The sequence below is a fragment of the Arachis duranensis genome, chromosome 1 (assembly GCF_000817695.3).
Source record: "Arachis duranensis cultivar V14167 chromosome 1, aradu.V14167.gnm2.J7QH, whole genome shotgun sequence".
NCBI lineage: Eukaryota > Viridiplantae > Streptophyta > Magnoliopsida > Fabales > Fabaceae > Arachis > Arachis duranensis.
The window spans coordinates 94,486,222-94,501,964 of NC_029772.3; the positions used below are offsets into that span (position 1 = coordinate 94,486,222).

At 34.3% G+C, this 15,743-nt stretch overlaps 4 protein-coding genes and 1 non-coding gene across 5 annotated transcripts; 4 read left to right on the plus strand and 1 right to left on the minus strand.

Moving 5' to 3' along the window:
* Positions 1-1,548: 1,548 nt before the first annotated feature.
* Positions 1,549-7,010, plus strand: LOC107463020 (dihydrolipoyl dehydrogenase 2, chloroplastic). Its single transcript, XM_016081726.3, has 15 exons — positions 1,549-2,089; positions 2,297-2,443; positions 2,609-2,743; positions 2,907-3,015; positions 3,642-3,766; positions 4,028-4,153; positions 4,236-4,316; positions 4,892-4,954; positions 5,041-5,115; positions 5,198-5,276; positions 5,422-5,522; positions 5,746-5,859; positions 6,017-6,130; positions 6,299-6,370; positions 6,591-7,010. Exons 1-15 carry the CDS (start codon positions 1,775-1,777, stop codon positions 6,636-6,638), a joined length of 1,704 nt encoding a protein of 567 aa, XP_015937212.1. The 5' UTR covers positions 1,549-1,774; the 3' UTR covers positions 6,639-7,010.
* Positions 7,011-8,265: 1,255 nt separating this feature from the next.
* Positions 8,266-9,030, minus strand: LOC107463047 (60S ribosomal protein L29-1). The gene is made up of 3 exons (XM_016081762.3): positions 8,885-9,030; positions 8,686-8,789; positions 8,266-8,571 (listed from the first exon to the last, which is right to left on the minus strand). The coding sequence occupies exons 2-3, from the start codon at positions 8,785-8,787 to the stop codon at positions 8,488-8,490; spliced, it is 186 nt and encodes a 61-aa protein (XP_015937248.1). The 5' UTR covers positions 8,788-8,789; positions 8,885-9,030; the 3' UTR covers positions 8,266-8,487.
* A 600-nt stretch (positions 9,031-9,630) lies between these two features.
* LOC107463039 (GTP-binding protein SAR1A) lies at positions 9,631-12,597 on the plus strand. Its single transcript, XM_016081750.3, has 3 exons — positions 9,631-9,918; positions 10,019-10,150; positions 11,980-12,597. Exons 1-3 carry the CDS (start codon positions 9,790-9,792, stop codon positions 12,298-12,300), a joined length of 582 nt encoding a protein of 193 aa, XP_015937236.1. The 5' UTR covers positions 9,631-9,789; the 3' UTR covers positions 12,301-12,597.
* LOC127742568 (small nucleolar RNA snoR83) lies at positions 11,177-11,300 on the plus strand. The gene has a single exon (XR_008003911.1). It is a non-coding gene; the product is annotated as a small nucleolar RNA snoR83 (small nucleolar RNA).
* Positions 12,598-14,041: 1,444 nt separating the features above from the next.
* LOC107463030 (GTP-binding protein SAR1A) lies at positions 14,042-15,669 on the plus strand. The gene is made up of 3 exons (XM_016081738.3): positions 14,042-14,401; positions 14,595-14,726; positions 15,083-15,669. The coding sequence occupies exons 1-3, from the start codon at positions 14,273-14,275 to the stop codon at positions 15,401-15,403; spliced, it is 582 nt and encodes a 193-aa protein (XP_015937224.1). The 5' UTR covers positions 14,042-14,272; the 3' UTR covers positions 15,404-15,669.
* Positions 15,670-15,743: the final 74 nt, after the last annotated feature.

Consider the following 15,743-nt stretch of genomic DNA (forward strand, 5'->3'; position numbering starts at 1 on the left):
TTATAATTAGATATTTTTTGAAAAAATATTTTTTTCTTGATTTTAACATTTTTAGCATAAAAATAATATAATTACAAAATTAAAATAATTTAAAAATTCAATTAAAAAATATAAAAATTTAATTAAAAATTTAATAAAATATAAGGATCAATAAAATAATTAAATTTATAAAAAATAAAGAATGATATTATTATTTTCTTCACCTGACAATATTACTATTTTTTATCAAATTTAATGTACTACTTCTTCTTCGTTTTTTGGGCCTTTGAAGCTATTATATAATATATTTACTTCAAATCAGCTATTTTCATTTTAAATTTCATTCGTTTCGTTACATTGCATTACATTATATTGAATAATTTTTAGATATTTCACTATCTAAACATAAGCTGCTTATCAATGATAATGTAAGAAGAATTCTTTTATCCTAATAATTTTTTTTTATTTATATGGATTGGACATTTTTAATATTAAGCATTACATCATTGCAATTCAAACACATTATACACTCGTTTACACAATACTTGAGGATTTTTATTCACAACTTGATATTTGTCAATATTCAAATCCGAATATAATCTTTTAAGAGATACATGACTTATCATTTGAGCTAAAACCTAAATTGCACCACGAATGATTTCTGATCTGTATATGTGATCTTGGGCTTATGCCATCAAATAAGAAAATATTGTACCAATTGTTTTCTGCTAGGATATTGAACAAATTTGAGGTAAGACTTTCTACTTTTGACTAAAATTCTTGGGTTTGAGGTGGCCCATTGAGCCAATATTTTGGATGATACCATTTTTATAAACTAAATAAAAAAGTCCACATAACCAAAGAATAAAACTTAAATAAAAGTCCAATCCAAAAATATAAATTAAAAGTACATCAAAAATGGATTCTGGCCTGTTTCAACTTTCAATACAAAACAATAAATACAAAATTATGAAAACTCAGGAGATGATTTCACGTGAAGTTGATACCTCAGAGTTGTTAAATAAAAATTTAATCAAATCAATCAAATCATTTAACAGCTTTCAAATATCAACTTCACGTGAAATCGACTGTACTTGAGTTTTCACCGTACAAAATAGCTAGTACATCTTCAAGTAATGTTAGGTGCCACAAAAATGTATATCTAAACAGCAATACATGACTAGACCTTACCATAAACAGTTAAACACATTCGCCCAGTAGGATACTTGTTGATAGCTGGCTACTATTCCATATTAGTTGGACACTTGGACTCACTAAAAAGAATGCAGAACGAATATCAATTTAAGCATCAAATTATAATAAATACATTTTTGTCCGGATATTTTAATTTTCTTAAACACTTTTATAGGTGTGGGAGTGAATTTTCTCAAAATTTTCTCTTAATTAATAATTATTTTATAAAATGTAGTTTTAATTATTTGATTTTTATATATATATTTTTAGTCATTTATAAAATAAAAAAATAAAAAATTATATTTTATTAAATAATTAAAAAAAGAAAATTGAGATGATTCATTTCCGACCACTAATGACTAGTCCCACTCTAGTGGCGAAGTTAAGGCAGGGTAATGACAAAGCAAAGAAAAGTGGTTAATCCGCCACTCTTTGGTTTCTCCGCCTCTCTCACTTGCTCCTCCTAACTCCCAACGGATTCATCGAGAGACACCTTTTCTTTCTGTCTTATATCTTCTCAGATCTCCCTTCTCCCTTTTATTTCCATTTTCGCCATTCCCATTCTCCGTTCTCTCTCTCTCTCTCTCTCTCTCTCTCCAAAATGCAGTCGACTCTCTCACTCTCCTTCTCTCCTTCTTCCTCCGCCGCAGCAGTTTCCAGATCACACACCACCAGATTCTCACTAAACACTTCCACGCCCCTCAATCTCCGCTTCTGCGGCCTCAGGCCTCAGGCATTAGCTTTCAATGCTTCCGGCAACCATCGTTCCTCTAAGCTCCCGTCCCGTCCCCGCTCTCAAGCCATCTCAGCTGCGCTCTCCGCCAATGGCAGCCCTCCCAAATTCTTCGACTATGATTTGTTGATTATTGGCGCTGGCGTCGGCGGCCACGGCGCTGCGCTTCACGCTGTAGAGAAGGTCCGATCTCCCAAACTTGATCTCAATTATTTAATGTTTAATAGTATCTTACAAAAGTAAGCTTAGCAGGACAGGGTTCACCTGGGACTAATAATTGTTTAATATAATTAGATTGATAAGGTTCAATAGTGGTGCACTGTACCGTACTGTAAATTACTTGTTATGTATAAGTGTATAACTATCTTAAGGATCACATGTACATTACAGGGTTTGAAAACGGCAATTGTGGAGGGAGACGTGGTGGGAGGGACGTGTGTGAACAGAGGCTGTGTTCCTTCAAAGGCTCTTTTGGCTGTGGCTGGTCGTATGCGAGAACTGCAGAATGATCACCATTTGAAGTCCTTGGGCTTGCAGGTAAAAATGCTATATAATATCTTAGTTAATTTGGTTTCGAAATTTGAATCTGTGGTGCTGTCAATTGCTGTGATGGCAATGGAATACTGGTATTTGCCCCATGGTAGAGCAGTGGGCCGATCAGATACACGAGTAAATTGGTTTCCTTTGTTTTGCTTGATCTAGGTTTCTGCTGCTGGGTATGACAGACAAGGAGTTGCTGACCATGCTATAAATCTTGCGTCAAAAATCCGCAATAACTTAACCAACTCAATGAAAGCACTTGGAGTAGATATACTTACTGGTTTTGGAAAAATTTTGGTATGTCATGAATCTATAGTTAATATTTTGGGCTGTGGATCCATATTTTTGTCATGCCTAATTGCTTGGGAAAAATGAACCATTTGTTTATTAAGCAAGGCTATCCTTAAACTTCAAAAGATTCCGAGTTCTTGACATTCATTTGCTTTATGGATTTGTTTAGGGTCCTCAAAAAGTGCAAATTGGCTCCTCAGACAAAATAGTAACTGCAAAAGATATCATTATTGCAACTGGATCTGTTCCTTTTGTTCCCAAGGGAATTGAAATTGATGGTATGTATCAATTACTTCACAACACTAGTATTTGGATTGGAGATATTTTTATTGATTACTAGTATTTAACTTATTCGTCTCCATTAGAATTTATATGATGAGATTGTCGGTCAGTATATTACAATAGTACATTCTATTTATGATCTCAAATGTCAAAATGATTCATATTTTAGAAAAAAAGAGGATTTTATTAAGATGAGGAGGAGGATAATAAAAATTGGGGATTACGGTTTCCCTATACAAATGCAAAACAAACAAAACATTTATCAATAAAACATAGCTTTCTAATCTCTCAACATGTCAGTTTGATGATTCATGTAGACTCACTGTCTGTATTCAATCTTTAGAAGAGGGGATAGGGCTGTGTTCTATTTAATGGTTAACGCTCCTGACACTTGAGTTCATCAAGTGGACTGAAACAGTCGTATCTCTTCGAAATTGAAAAACTCAGAAATGCCATATATCCTAATTTGTTCTCTTTTCAGTTTATAATTAGCTTTTGTCCATAAATTCAACCTTGTATTGTCCTTGTTTGTCATCTCCTGATTTCTTATAAGATATATTCAGACATTCGGTATAATTACTTATTTTTTCCTAATGAAAATTTGCCAATTAATCACCTTCAGGGAAGACTGTGATTACCAGTGACCATGCACTCAAACTGGAGTTTGTTCCTGATTGGATAGCAATTGTTGGAAGTGGTTACATTGGCCTTGAATTCAGTGATGTATATACTGCACTTGGAAGTGAGGTAGTACATCTTTGGCATACATTTTTCATTATCTTTTATACTTGAGAAATATTACAAATAGTTGACTGTTGTTCAACCTTGTACAGATCTTGAAAGAGAGATACTAGATATTTGGCATGCTTTTTTCTTTCTCGATACTTTTTATTCTGAGAAGTATTACAAATAATTGAGTGTCGTACAACCACATCCCTCGATATACAAAATTTATACAAATATTTAATTTATTAAGGCTAGTAATTTAGTTGTAATGATATTCTGCAGGTTACTTTTGTTGAAGCTTTAGATCAGCTTATGCCTGGATTTGATCCAGAAATTGGAAAATTGGCTCAGAGGGTTCTTATTAACCCCCGGAATATTGATTATCAAACGGGAGTTTTTGCAAGCAAGGTAATTACATCTTGTAATTTATTGATTTAGATTTTTGTTGGTTGGCTACTTTCATGAATCACAGTCCTGATGTTTTCCATAGATCACGCCGGCAAGGGATGGAAAACCTGTCAGGATTGAACTCATTGATGCAAAGACCAAGGAACCAAAGGACACTTTGGAGGTAATTTACCCGAAAATTTTATCTCCTTGATGTAAATATTTCTCCCATCATCCCATGGGAAGGAGAGAGAAGGTTATTAATTGCAAAATTGGAATTTGAGATGGAGTAAACATGGACAAGAATGTACTCATATTTAACTATTAGTTTCATTAGTAGTAACTGTGTCTGATCATGTACTTTGTAAGGCACCAACACACTCATGACAAGAGGACTTGCCACTTAACTTGAATCACATATTCAAAAGCCAGAAGTGGTTGATGCACTGCACATCAATTTTGCATAAAATCAACAAAATAAGTGCATGAAGCTGCACTGAGGCAGGCAATTCAAGTCTATGATGATTGATAACCAAATTACTTTTCTTTCTTGTCTATGCTTAGCTTTAGAGATAGCAGTCCCCTTGAACTTAGCACTGTGAGGTTATGAGCTGAAATCCTTAACTAATTGTAGTGCTAGGTTTTGTGGAATCCTTGAACTATCTGGAAATCTCAAAGTTAAATGATCTCTTTATTTGTTTCATACCGGTTCATATGGATTCATCACAACCTGACAAGTTCTTATCTGCTTTGGTATAGGTGGATGCTGCACTAATAGCAACTGGCAGGGCTCCATTCACACAAGGTCTTGGGTTGGAGAATGTATGCATTTCTAACAGAAATGTTTTTAGGACAGAATGTTTTCCCTTAAAGAAATGATTATAAAATTTGGCATGTTGTTCCTACAGATTGATGTGGTAACACAGAGAGGTTTCGTTCCTGTGGATGAGCGCATGCGAGTAATTGATTCAAATGGAAAGCTGGTTTGTCTAAGTTTCTCAGGTGCTAATCAAGCAATTATCTTTATCTGATCTATGGCTACTGATATAGGATTTGGAATGTTAGGTACCGCATTTATATTGCATTGGTGATGCAAATGGCAAAATGATGCTTGCTCATGCTGCCAGTGCTCAAGGAATTTCAGGTAACTGGCAACTGATGTAATTTTCTAGAAATTATTAGTATTTTGCTTCAGCCGACCCCACTTAGTGGGACAAGGCTTTGTTGTTGTTGTTGTTGTTGTATTAGTATTTTGCTTCGTTTCACTCGATAATTTCTTTTTTTGACAGTTGTTGAACAAGTTACTGGAAGAGATCACATACTCAATCATTTAAGTGTTCCGGCTGCTTGTTTCACTCATCCTGAAATCAGCATGGTTGGACTAACAGAGGTATATCAGAATTTTCTTTTTATTTTATGTGTCATTCTCTGCAGTAATGTTACAGTAATGGACTTCTTCTGAATCTTCTCTTTCATATATGTACTTAACTTTCCTTCCAGTTTTCTGGTCTAACACCCTTTTCCCCCCAATATTATACTATAATATTTCTGCTTTTTGTCTTGAATTTGGAAGATCAAGATCTTATATTTTGTGACCAACATAAAATCTGCAGCCTCAAGCAAGGGAGAAAGGTGAAAAAGAGGGTTTTGAAGTAAGTGTTGCCAAAACAAGTTTTAAAGCTAACACAAAGGCACTAGCAGAAAATGAAGGAGAGGGACTTGCCAAGGTTCTACTTCTGTATTTCTCTTTGATGCTATTTGCGTACGAAATGATAGATAAGTTTTACATCTTTTCTAAGTTATAACTTGCGGTGCTGAACAAGTTTGTTGTCTCTGTGTGAGACTTGCTACACATTGCTAACTGTCATTTATGCTTTAATGCAGTTGATATATAGACCTGACAATGGAGAGATACTAGGTGTTCATATTTTTGGTCTGCATGCAGCAGATCTCATCCACGAAGCATCAAATGCAATAGCATTAGGAACACGTATTCAGGTAAAATTTGTTCAGATTGACTTTTTAGTTTAGAGTTTTTCTTTTTTCCCCCACCACATTTTGTTATCAATAAAGTTTTTAGTCTATTAATGTTCGTGTTATTGGCCACCATGTGTTTTGCTGTCGTACTGTTTATTTGATATTTCATCATATTTCGCCACAATGCAGGACATAAAACTTGCAGTTCATGCTCATCCAACTTTGTCAGAGGTTCTTGATGAGCTGTTCAAGTCAGCAAAGGTGAGCTATCCTTTACTTAAAACATCATATTAAGCATATGACCATTCCAGCATACCTAATTTATAATGGTGAAAATGTGAAGATAGGCATCAAGTTGTTCATGGTTTTCAATCTAAACTTCTTTCTGAAAGTGGTGAATTTAAGGTTAAATTCTATTAATGCACAGCTAGTTTATTGTATCTTGTAAATTGATACACGCCATCTTCAATTACTGAGGCAGGTTAAAGCACATGCTTCCATCCCAGTAAGTGAACCAGTTGCAGTGTAATCTTCCCCAAAAGTATAAATTTTGAAGAAATTTGCTTGTACTAGGAACCTCCGGAATACTCATCTTCAAGCGGAAGACTTGGGCACATTCAGAAGCCTGTAGTAGGGAACCGCTGGAAGGAGACCACGGACAGCCATGGAATGAATAGCCGCGGAGTATTAGATGTAGTATTATCACTTTTTCTTAGTTTTTTTAGTGCATTCCAGAGATGCTTAGCTTCAATGTTGCATTTCTCAAACTGATTTGCTTCTCATAATTATAGTCTTCTTTAGAGTGGTATACTTTACAAAGCTCTTGGTTTTTGCACCCAAAAATAATGTACCCATTTTTTCCTCATAAGTACTTGGCCAAACTAGTTGATAAAATTAATCCCGATCGACATCTTCGTCAAACTAATTAGCTCCCAACGTGTTCCATTCTAGGTTTTCGTGGGCTCGAATAGATTTGCCAAATCTACTATCGATTATTAATTGGCTTGGGAAGAGAATGAAGTTTGCTCCCGTTCCAAAATGATCAATGATAGCCCCGAAATCATAGCCTTGTCAGAATTCAACCTTAAAAAGTAATAAGAAAAGTTTATTTCTGTTTAACCTGACAAACAACTAACGTTTAGATTGTGTTTTTGTTTTTGCGTTTCAAAGGTAAAAAGCACGTTTAAGTTTCGCTGAAGTGGTTTGTGTTGAACCCTTTAATTTTTTATTTGGCTACTTTTTCTTCTTGTAAACGCTGAAGTTTACAAAACGCTTTTGAACTACCGAAAAATGTTACCATGTACTGAGTAGTATTATTTTAGACCATTTCATCATTCTTTTATTATCTTGCTATTCCATCCTTCCTTTCATTTACATTAAAATTAAATGCTAACAAACCCTCTAATTTTGAATAACTCTTCTCGATCTAGCTATGTCAAGTCGTCAAAAAATCCGTAATGAATATTTTTTCGAAAGTTAAACAAGATCGCTAATGATGATCAACATGAGAAAAAAAGATTAAATTTCCAAATGAAAAATGGCCCTTAGTACAGGTAGACATCGGAATACCGGATACAAATATTCTGTAGTCGGGAACTTTTTTTTGATAATCATTCTGTAGTCGATATTAACGCGAATAAACTTTTATGATAAAACGTAACAGAAAAAGTGGGAAGCCGATAAAGACATGCCAGATTAGATTTGCAGAGTAAACCTATGACATGCTTGCCACGCTACCCATTCTACGATCATTCCATAATATCAATAAATTACTATTTGTGCCCATAAAAGATTCAGATGCTAATAAATGTACGAATAAAATAACTATAACCACGGAGCCCAGACATTGGTTACACAATTAGTGCGTTAATGTATTCTTGGCGCACAGCTCTCTTCCGTGGATCTTTTTATTCTTATATGGAAATATTTATCGGCATTTGTTGGTAATTTATTCTTCATAATATTATAAGAGTAGGAGGAGATATCACAAGACTCTGAAAATTATAACAAAGGATTATTCATAGCTTGTTAATTTAGATTCGATGAAAGCTAAATTATGCCTAAATACATTTCCCTAGAAACCCACTACTTTTGCTTATGGCTTCTGATATCCGCATTTCTACGGCAGTGAAACAATCAAACAGGAGAAAAACACATGGAACTAAATATTTCACTGAAAAACTTTAAATGGTCTTTAACAGAAATCACCAACAAAGCACATCATTATCTCTGGATTAATTAAAACCCATAAGTATCCATAAAATTGAACTATACTACTGAATTTAGATTAAAACAAAATGTTAACACCAAAACATATATAGAGCTTGAATAAGGAATCTAAATGAAAAACCCTAATAGCTCCATTCGATAGTAGCAGTTTACTCTTCCTCAGCGGATCCCTCGTCGCTCTTCTTGTTATGCTTCCTTGCATACCTCTGGTTCCTCAAAAACTTTGGATCCATCTACAGTAATTGCCGACAACACAATATTATTAGAACAAAAATGAATGGAAACAGATTAACTGAGAATGTTTAAAGGGAAATTTGAAATAAGAAAGGGTGAGGAAAGAACAGTACCCCTTTGGTGGAAGTGTGGCGGTGCTTCTTTGGCTTCTTGATGCCATTCTTGTGGGCCTTGTAGGACTGGTTGTGAGCTGTGTGGTTCTTCGACTTTGCCATCTCTGAATCCACAAAACAGAACAAATTAGAAATAAGGAGAAGAAAATGGGTGAGAAATTACGGCAGAGAAATTGAAGAAGAAGAAGAAAAAACGAACCGTGAAAAAACAGAGGGAGTGCTGAGCTCTAGGGTTTTCTGCGGAACAGGAAATTAGGAACGAAGCAAATGGGATGTTTATATACGTGAGCGAAAACCCTAGGACATTTTATCTTCTTAATTACAATAATGCCCTTCCGGGCCGGAGACAGATAGTTAGGCCCAATTTATGTCAAATAAAAATATGAAGACGCCTAAAAATCATATTTAAAAAAAAGAGCTTTGTAAAAAACTTATTTTTTAATATGTTTGTAGTATGCACTTAATTCATCCATTAATCCAAGCCCAACAAATTTTCATACATTACTAGATTTTTGTCCATAACAATATTATGAGAATATAGCCCATTTGGGATTAATGTATGACATATTTAATTTTAATTGGAAAAAAAATTTAAGTTTAATTATAATAAAAGAAGTAATATATGACATATTTTTATTGTAAAATTAGTAATATATAATAGATTTATTGAAATTAAAATCCATAAATTGAAAAACTAATAGTAAGAAGCCTATTTTTGTTTTTTATTAATTAGAATGTAGAACTTAAAAGTTAAAATACCATCGTCATACACTGATACACCCTTACTATAGCTTTAAACAAATACCATAAAAAAAAATACGCATTGTAAATTTGCAGAGCAGGACATGCGGATGATTTGTATTGGTGGCAAATTGGTAATTGGCTAATGGGGGTAGCAAATGCAAATGTAAGATGTGAAAAGACAATTAAGGACTTATGGTGGTGTGGGATCTCATCGATCGCGTGGCTTCCTTTCGTTTTTGTCATTCACATAATTTCGTGAACTAAGCAGCGATCTGTGACACTCTCTTCTCCCCAGATTCATACACAACTTTCTCTCAATTTCCCACTTTCCCTTTGGATCTCAACGCTGAAAGCAAAACCATGTTTCTCTTTGACTGGTTCTACGGCATTCTAGCTTCCCTCGGTCTTTGGCAGAAAGAAGCTAAGATTCTTTTCCTCGGTCTCGATAATGCCGGAAAAACCACCCTCCTTCACATGCTCAAAGATGAGGTAACAACATCAAACAATTTCCCTCTCTCCTAATTTTTTTTGTGTGTGATTCTGAATGGTTTAAAAATGAAATTTAATTTTTCTTTCCATGTCATTGCAGAGATTAGTTCAACATCAACCAACCCAACACCCCACTTCGGAGGAATTGAGCATTGGGAAGATCAAGTTCAAAGCTTTCGATTTGGGCGGTCACCAAGTTGCCCGCAGAGTCTGGAAAGATTATTACGCCAAGGTCATTAATCAATCCTTTGTGTTTATCAATTTTTGACTTTTTTCCTCTCTCAAATAAAAAATTTTAAGATAATGCAGCTTTAAAATGCTTTTAGTTTTTGAAAATGGGATATCTTTATGTGGCTTGCGGGAGGGTATTTATAATAGGGATTAATGTGTACTTGGTTGTCATTTAATATAGATGTCTATATGATGCATGCATATCCTGCTTTTTATGTGCAGATTTGTTGTTTTTTATTGTTATTTGTGTAGAGATTCCTGTCAAATCTTCGATGAGAAACATACTAAGCTTAAATTTTATCCGCATTATGTTGTTTCCAGAGAGTGCATGGTTTACAAGTGTTTTGGTTAGAGCCGTAGTGGAATTTCCTTTTCAGTTGGATGTGATGTAGCAATTGTGCTTCTTAGATTGATTTTCAATTGAAGCCTGAGACGTGCTAATCTTCAGCCTGGATACCAATTGCTTTTGATATGATTGGCTAATGCCTTTCTTTTAACTTCTAACTCTGGTTGGTTTCCTCATCATAGATTCATAGACCAGCTTTTCTTGAATTCTTTTTCTGGCTGCCCTCACTTTCTTGGGACATTTGAAATTTTTTAGCCTATTTATCTATTGATAGGACACAATGATGTAGATTGATCCATGTAGACATGCTTTACAACAAGACATAATGCTCATCTATTCTAACGGAAAATAACTGGTTGATTTTCTAAGGTTATGGCTCTTTGCAATATTTTCTGCTTTAATTTTCACTTGTTGGACTCTGTTTATTAGTTTGTTTTATCTTATGAACTCACATCCCCCCAACACAAAAAAAAATGTTCAGCTCTTCTTATAAGTTGAAAAGTTAGCTTAGCTTCTAAAATATTCTCTGTTTACCGTATTTTCATATATATGAAAATCCAATTTATAAATTCACTATTTTGATACCCTAAACCAAACTCACCTTTAATATATATTGTAACCAACTTACAACTTGCTTGATATTCATATGTTTTTCCTGATTCAGCCAGTTATGCCTTCATAATCCCAGGTGGAACCTTTTGTGTTTTTTCTGATTCATGGGAGGCAAATACTGACAGTGGAAATTGAACTTGTTAACACTCTTTTAAACTTGCAGAATGTATTTTACTAGGCTTTCCTAATATGTCCAAGTTCTTCCAGATCAGTTGGATATAGAAGAGCACACAGAAGAGTAGGAGGAATAAATGAGATGCATGGAACTATAACCATCTAGTTGTTAGATTTTCTAATAAATTGATATAACCTACTGAAGTATTCCAAGAAGCAGTTATTTTAATATTTTAGGTTATTAACATGATCCAACTCCCCGACATTCTGCCCTTGCGGTTTACTCTCTGAAATTTAGTGAGTTTGCATATGAATTATAAAACACATCATCAAATGTCCTTTTCATATTATTTTTTGTCCCTAAAAGGGACTTACTTGATATGAGTTTATACATTCAGAGAGTAGTGTACTACGATTTAAAATTTAGGATTAAACTATTTGTAGAAAATAATTTAAGGGACTAATAGCGTTTAGATAAATCAGCTGTCAGCACACCATGTTCATCGACAGGTTGTGATTCAGTCATCTTTCCTTGCCTCGTCTGGCATTACTTGCATGTCAAATGTGCTATAATCTGACCTCTTGAGGTTGGTGATCTCTTTATCAACAAAGAACAAGCGCTCTTGGATAGATGTATTCACTATACGGAAACATGTGTGCCATGCCTTATCTGCGATGACTGCAATGCTGCATAATAATAATTCTTTTTCTTTTTCATTATTATTGCTTGTGACATCACATGTATGTTGTCTTTACAGGTTGATGCTGTAGTTTACCTAGTTGATGCCTATGACAAGGAGAGGTTTGCTGAATCAAAGAAGGAACTGGATGCATTGCTTTCAGATGAAGCCTTAGCAAATGTTCCATTTCTTGTGCTAGGCAACAAGATTGACATTCCATATGCTGCTTCGGAAGAAGAGCTACGATATCATCTAGGCCTGACCAATTTCACCACGGGGAAGGGAAAGGTCAATCTTACAGAGTCCAATGTTCGGCCTCTTGAAGTGTTCATGTGCAGCATTGTCCGCAAGATGGGGTACGGCGATGGTTTCAAATGGGTCTCTCAATATATAAAGTAGAGCCTGTGCATCATTTTTCTTCCCCTTTCCCAGGTTAACAAACAAGCACTCACTGTCTGCAGTTACATCAGAAGAGGCTTTATCTTTGTTTGGTTTTGGTGATTTGGATTTAATTGGATTATTTGATACAACTGCAGTACTATTATGGATTACAATTTGTATCCTTAGGGATTCTTTTGTGGGCTGGGGCATATTCATTCTCCTTTGAAACATTGGATTCTGTTGTAAGGTGGTATGACCGAGGAGAAACAGAGAAGTCACCAATAAATTTAGAAAGAAAAAAAAAATTATATTCCACTCTGTGTTGTTGATTTTGAAATAGAGAGAAATCTAATATATCAACATCGTTTCGCATGTTAGCATGTTCTGAAATTGAGTTGATGACTAAAACAGTAAAACACACAAAAATGCCAAATAGAATAACTAATCGCCTTTTGTTGTAATGTATTGAAGTATTATTGGTTGTGCATCATATTCATGGAGACAATGATCATAGCAAAACCAAAACACAATAATTACTTTATTTAAATTACTTTATTTAATAGTGCCTCATCAAAATTACATGCAAACAGGTCACATGCAAAAACATAGCTTGTAGAATCAATTCAATTAATTCCTCCGAGGCTGGAACACAATCAGGCTGCAACTGTACATACTTCATTTACCCGTTGGAAAGAATATATAGAAGTGCTTTTCGTACAAGTGATTCATCTTGCCGGGATTCCACAAGTACTTTTCATTCACATACAAGTAATTTTCACATACGTCTAACTTTGTTGTCTTACCCTTTTCCATTTTCGGTTTTTCATCAAGTTTAATTGTCATCCACCATTCTTTGTTGATGTCTTATTAAGTTTTGACTTTTGACTTATTGCCATGCCTGTGAATGGTGCTATCCACATGAAATGTGAACATAATAGTTAAGATTAAGACAGTTATGTACTTTGGTCGATATGTCAATAATTAATCGGTCATCAATATAAATTTTATTTAAAGAGTTGTCATATATAAAAGATAAAATTTAAACTTTTAAACACTTGTTTAAACAAAAAAAATGAACTAATTACTCAATTTATCAACCCAAATTAATTTTAAATATATTAAATTATTTAATAATTATTAATTATTATTTTTATATAAAAATATTTTATATAAATAATTATCTTAAAAAATTAATTTTTTACATTTTTATTTAACTTTTAATTTTGATATATATATTCTAAAAAATTTTACACGGTTATTTTGTTTAGATTTTTTTTAGATAATAAATTTTTGAGTAATGCTATATATACACCAAAATTAGTTACTAAAGTCAATCATCAGTATAAAATATATGTTGAAATATAAATACATATTGAAAATAAATTAAACCACACATATATTTATATATATTAGTGGCTGATTTTAAAGACTAATTTTAGTGTACAAATAACATTTTTGTAAATTTTATCTAGAAATTCTATTTATTTATTTTCCTTAGCTTTTTTTTCTATAGCGAAGCCAATAGACTCAGAAACCCAGCGGTTGGTTCTACATTCATACGGATGTTTCAAATAACAAATCAAAATGACGCGTACTAACCAATCAAATACCCACAACTGGAATATCCACCCAATGACTGGCTACTCCGGTTTCCACAACCTGCCCGCACGAAAGCTTCCCGCCTACTTCACTGGCTACGCCGGTATTCAGTATTATAAATTGAGTGAAAAATAAATAAATAAATAAACTCCACAAAAAAATCAGCGAAAATAAGTAACCTAGGAAGAAGAAAAAATCACTGATTTCGTTTTCTTCTGTTGCGTTTTCTTGTTCTCTCTTTGTTGATTCATCTTATCGCTCTCAGTTAATATCATCGTCTAGCTTACTCTGTTGGCTACGCCGGTTGGAGTTTCCGACGAACTCGTCGGCGGCGGATTTTTATCGCTGTTTATTTTTCCACCGAATTATTAATCTTTTATAGGAAAAAAAAATGTTTCTTGTCGATTGGTTCTATGGAGTTCTTGCATCGCTGGGTCTGTGGCAAAAAGAGGCAAAGATTTTATTCCTTGGGTTAGATAATGCTGGGAAGACCACCTTGCTTCACATGCTCAAAGACGAGGTTATTATTATTATTATCATTATTATTATTTCGTCCCTTTTCTCCTTTTTCGATCTTATCCTGCATCTAGTTTTATTGTTTTCTCTGCGATCGAAAAATATCAAATTTATTTGATTATCTTCGTTTTATTTGTTTATGTTTTTGGTGTGATGAATACCTTCTTGTAGTGATTAAGAAAACCTGAGTTTTGCAGAGATTAGTTCAGCATCAGCCTACTCAATATCCAACTTCTGAAGAGTTGAGTATTGGGAAGATAAAATTCAAGGCCTTTGATTTGGGTGGCCATCAAATTGCTCGCAGGGTCTGGAAGGATTATTATGCTAAGGTTTGTTAACTTTTATTAGAAATAAAATTTTCTTCTGTTATTTTTATGTCTGTGAATGCGAGACACAGGTTTTTACTGCCTTAGTAGAGAGACATGGTAGGGTTAAGTGCAAGATCATTCATTATATGATTCAAAACATGCATTTAGAACGTCCAATTTAGTATACATGAACCCCATGGCATTGAATTTTGGTAGGATTGTTAGATTGTTTATGGTCTTCATGGTGCATTGCAAGAGTCGTTAATGTTTATTGTGTAGTGTCAATTCAGTATTTGTTCCCATTCCCAAGCAATAACATTTGTAGTTTCCTAATTCGTGTGAATTTACCTGTTAACTCTGAAGTTGATGCCATGTAGGTGGATGCTGTAGTCTACCTGGTAGATGCATATGACAAGGAGAGGTTTGCAGAATCAAAGAGGGAGCTGGATGCCCTTCTTTCTGATGAGTCACTAGCAAATGTACCTTTTCTTATCTTGGGAAACAAGATTGACATACCTTATGCAGCATCGGAGGAAGAATTGCGATATAATATGGGACTGAGTAACTTCACTACTGGCAAGGGCAATGTGAATCTGGCAGACACTGGAGTCAGACCTCTTGAGGTGTTCATGTGCAGTATCGTCCGCAAGATGGGGTATGGTGAAGGCTTCAAGTGGCTCTCTCAGTACATTAAGTAGAGGGAAGACAAATAGACCACAAGTGTGCAGTGTGCTCCTGGTTTGGTTCTCAACTTCTCATGGTGCTGATGCAATCTCAACATTAGCAGTTGTACGTTTTAGACGTCTCATGTAAATTGGATATACTATAATGTTTTCTATTTTTATTTGTACTTAGTTATGAGACTCGCTTGTTTCTATTTTTGGTAGGGGTTGAGAAGCTTGTGTTTCTGTCTATATTGGTTACTAAAATTGCCTATCTAATAGTGTGTTTTGAATGTGTGAAATGGCTCCATCTATATATATGCTTTGAGTAGAATGAGAATGTGAAATGGCAGAGCTTCAGAGATCAATTCATTCG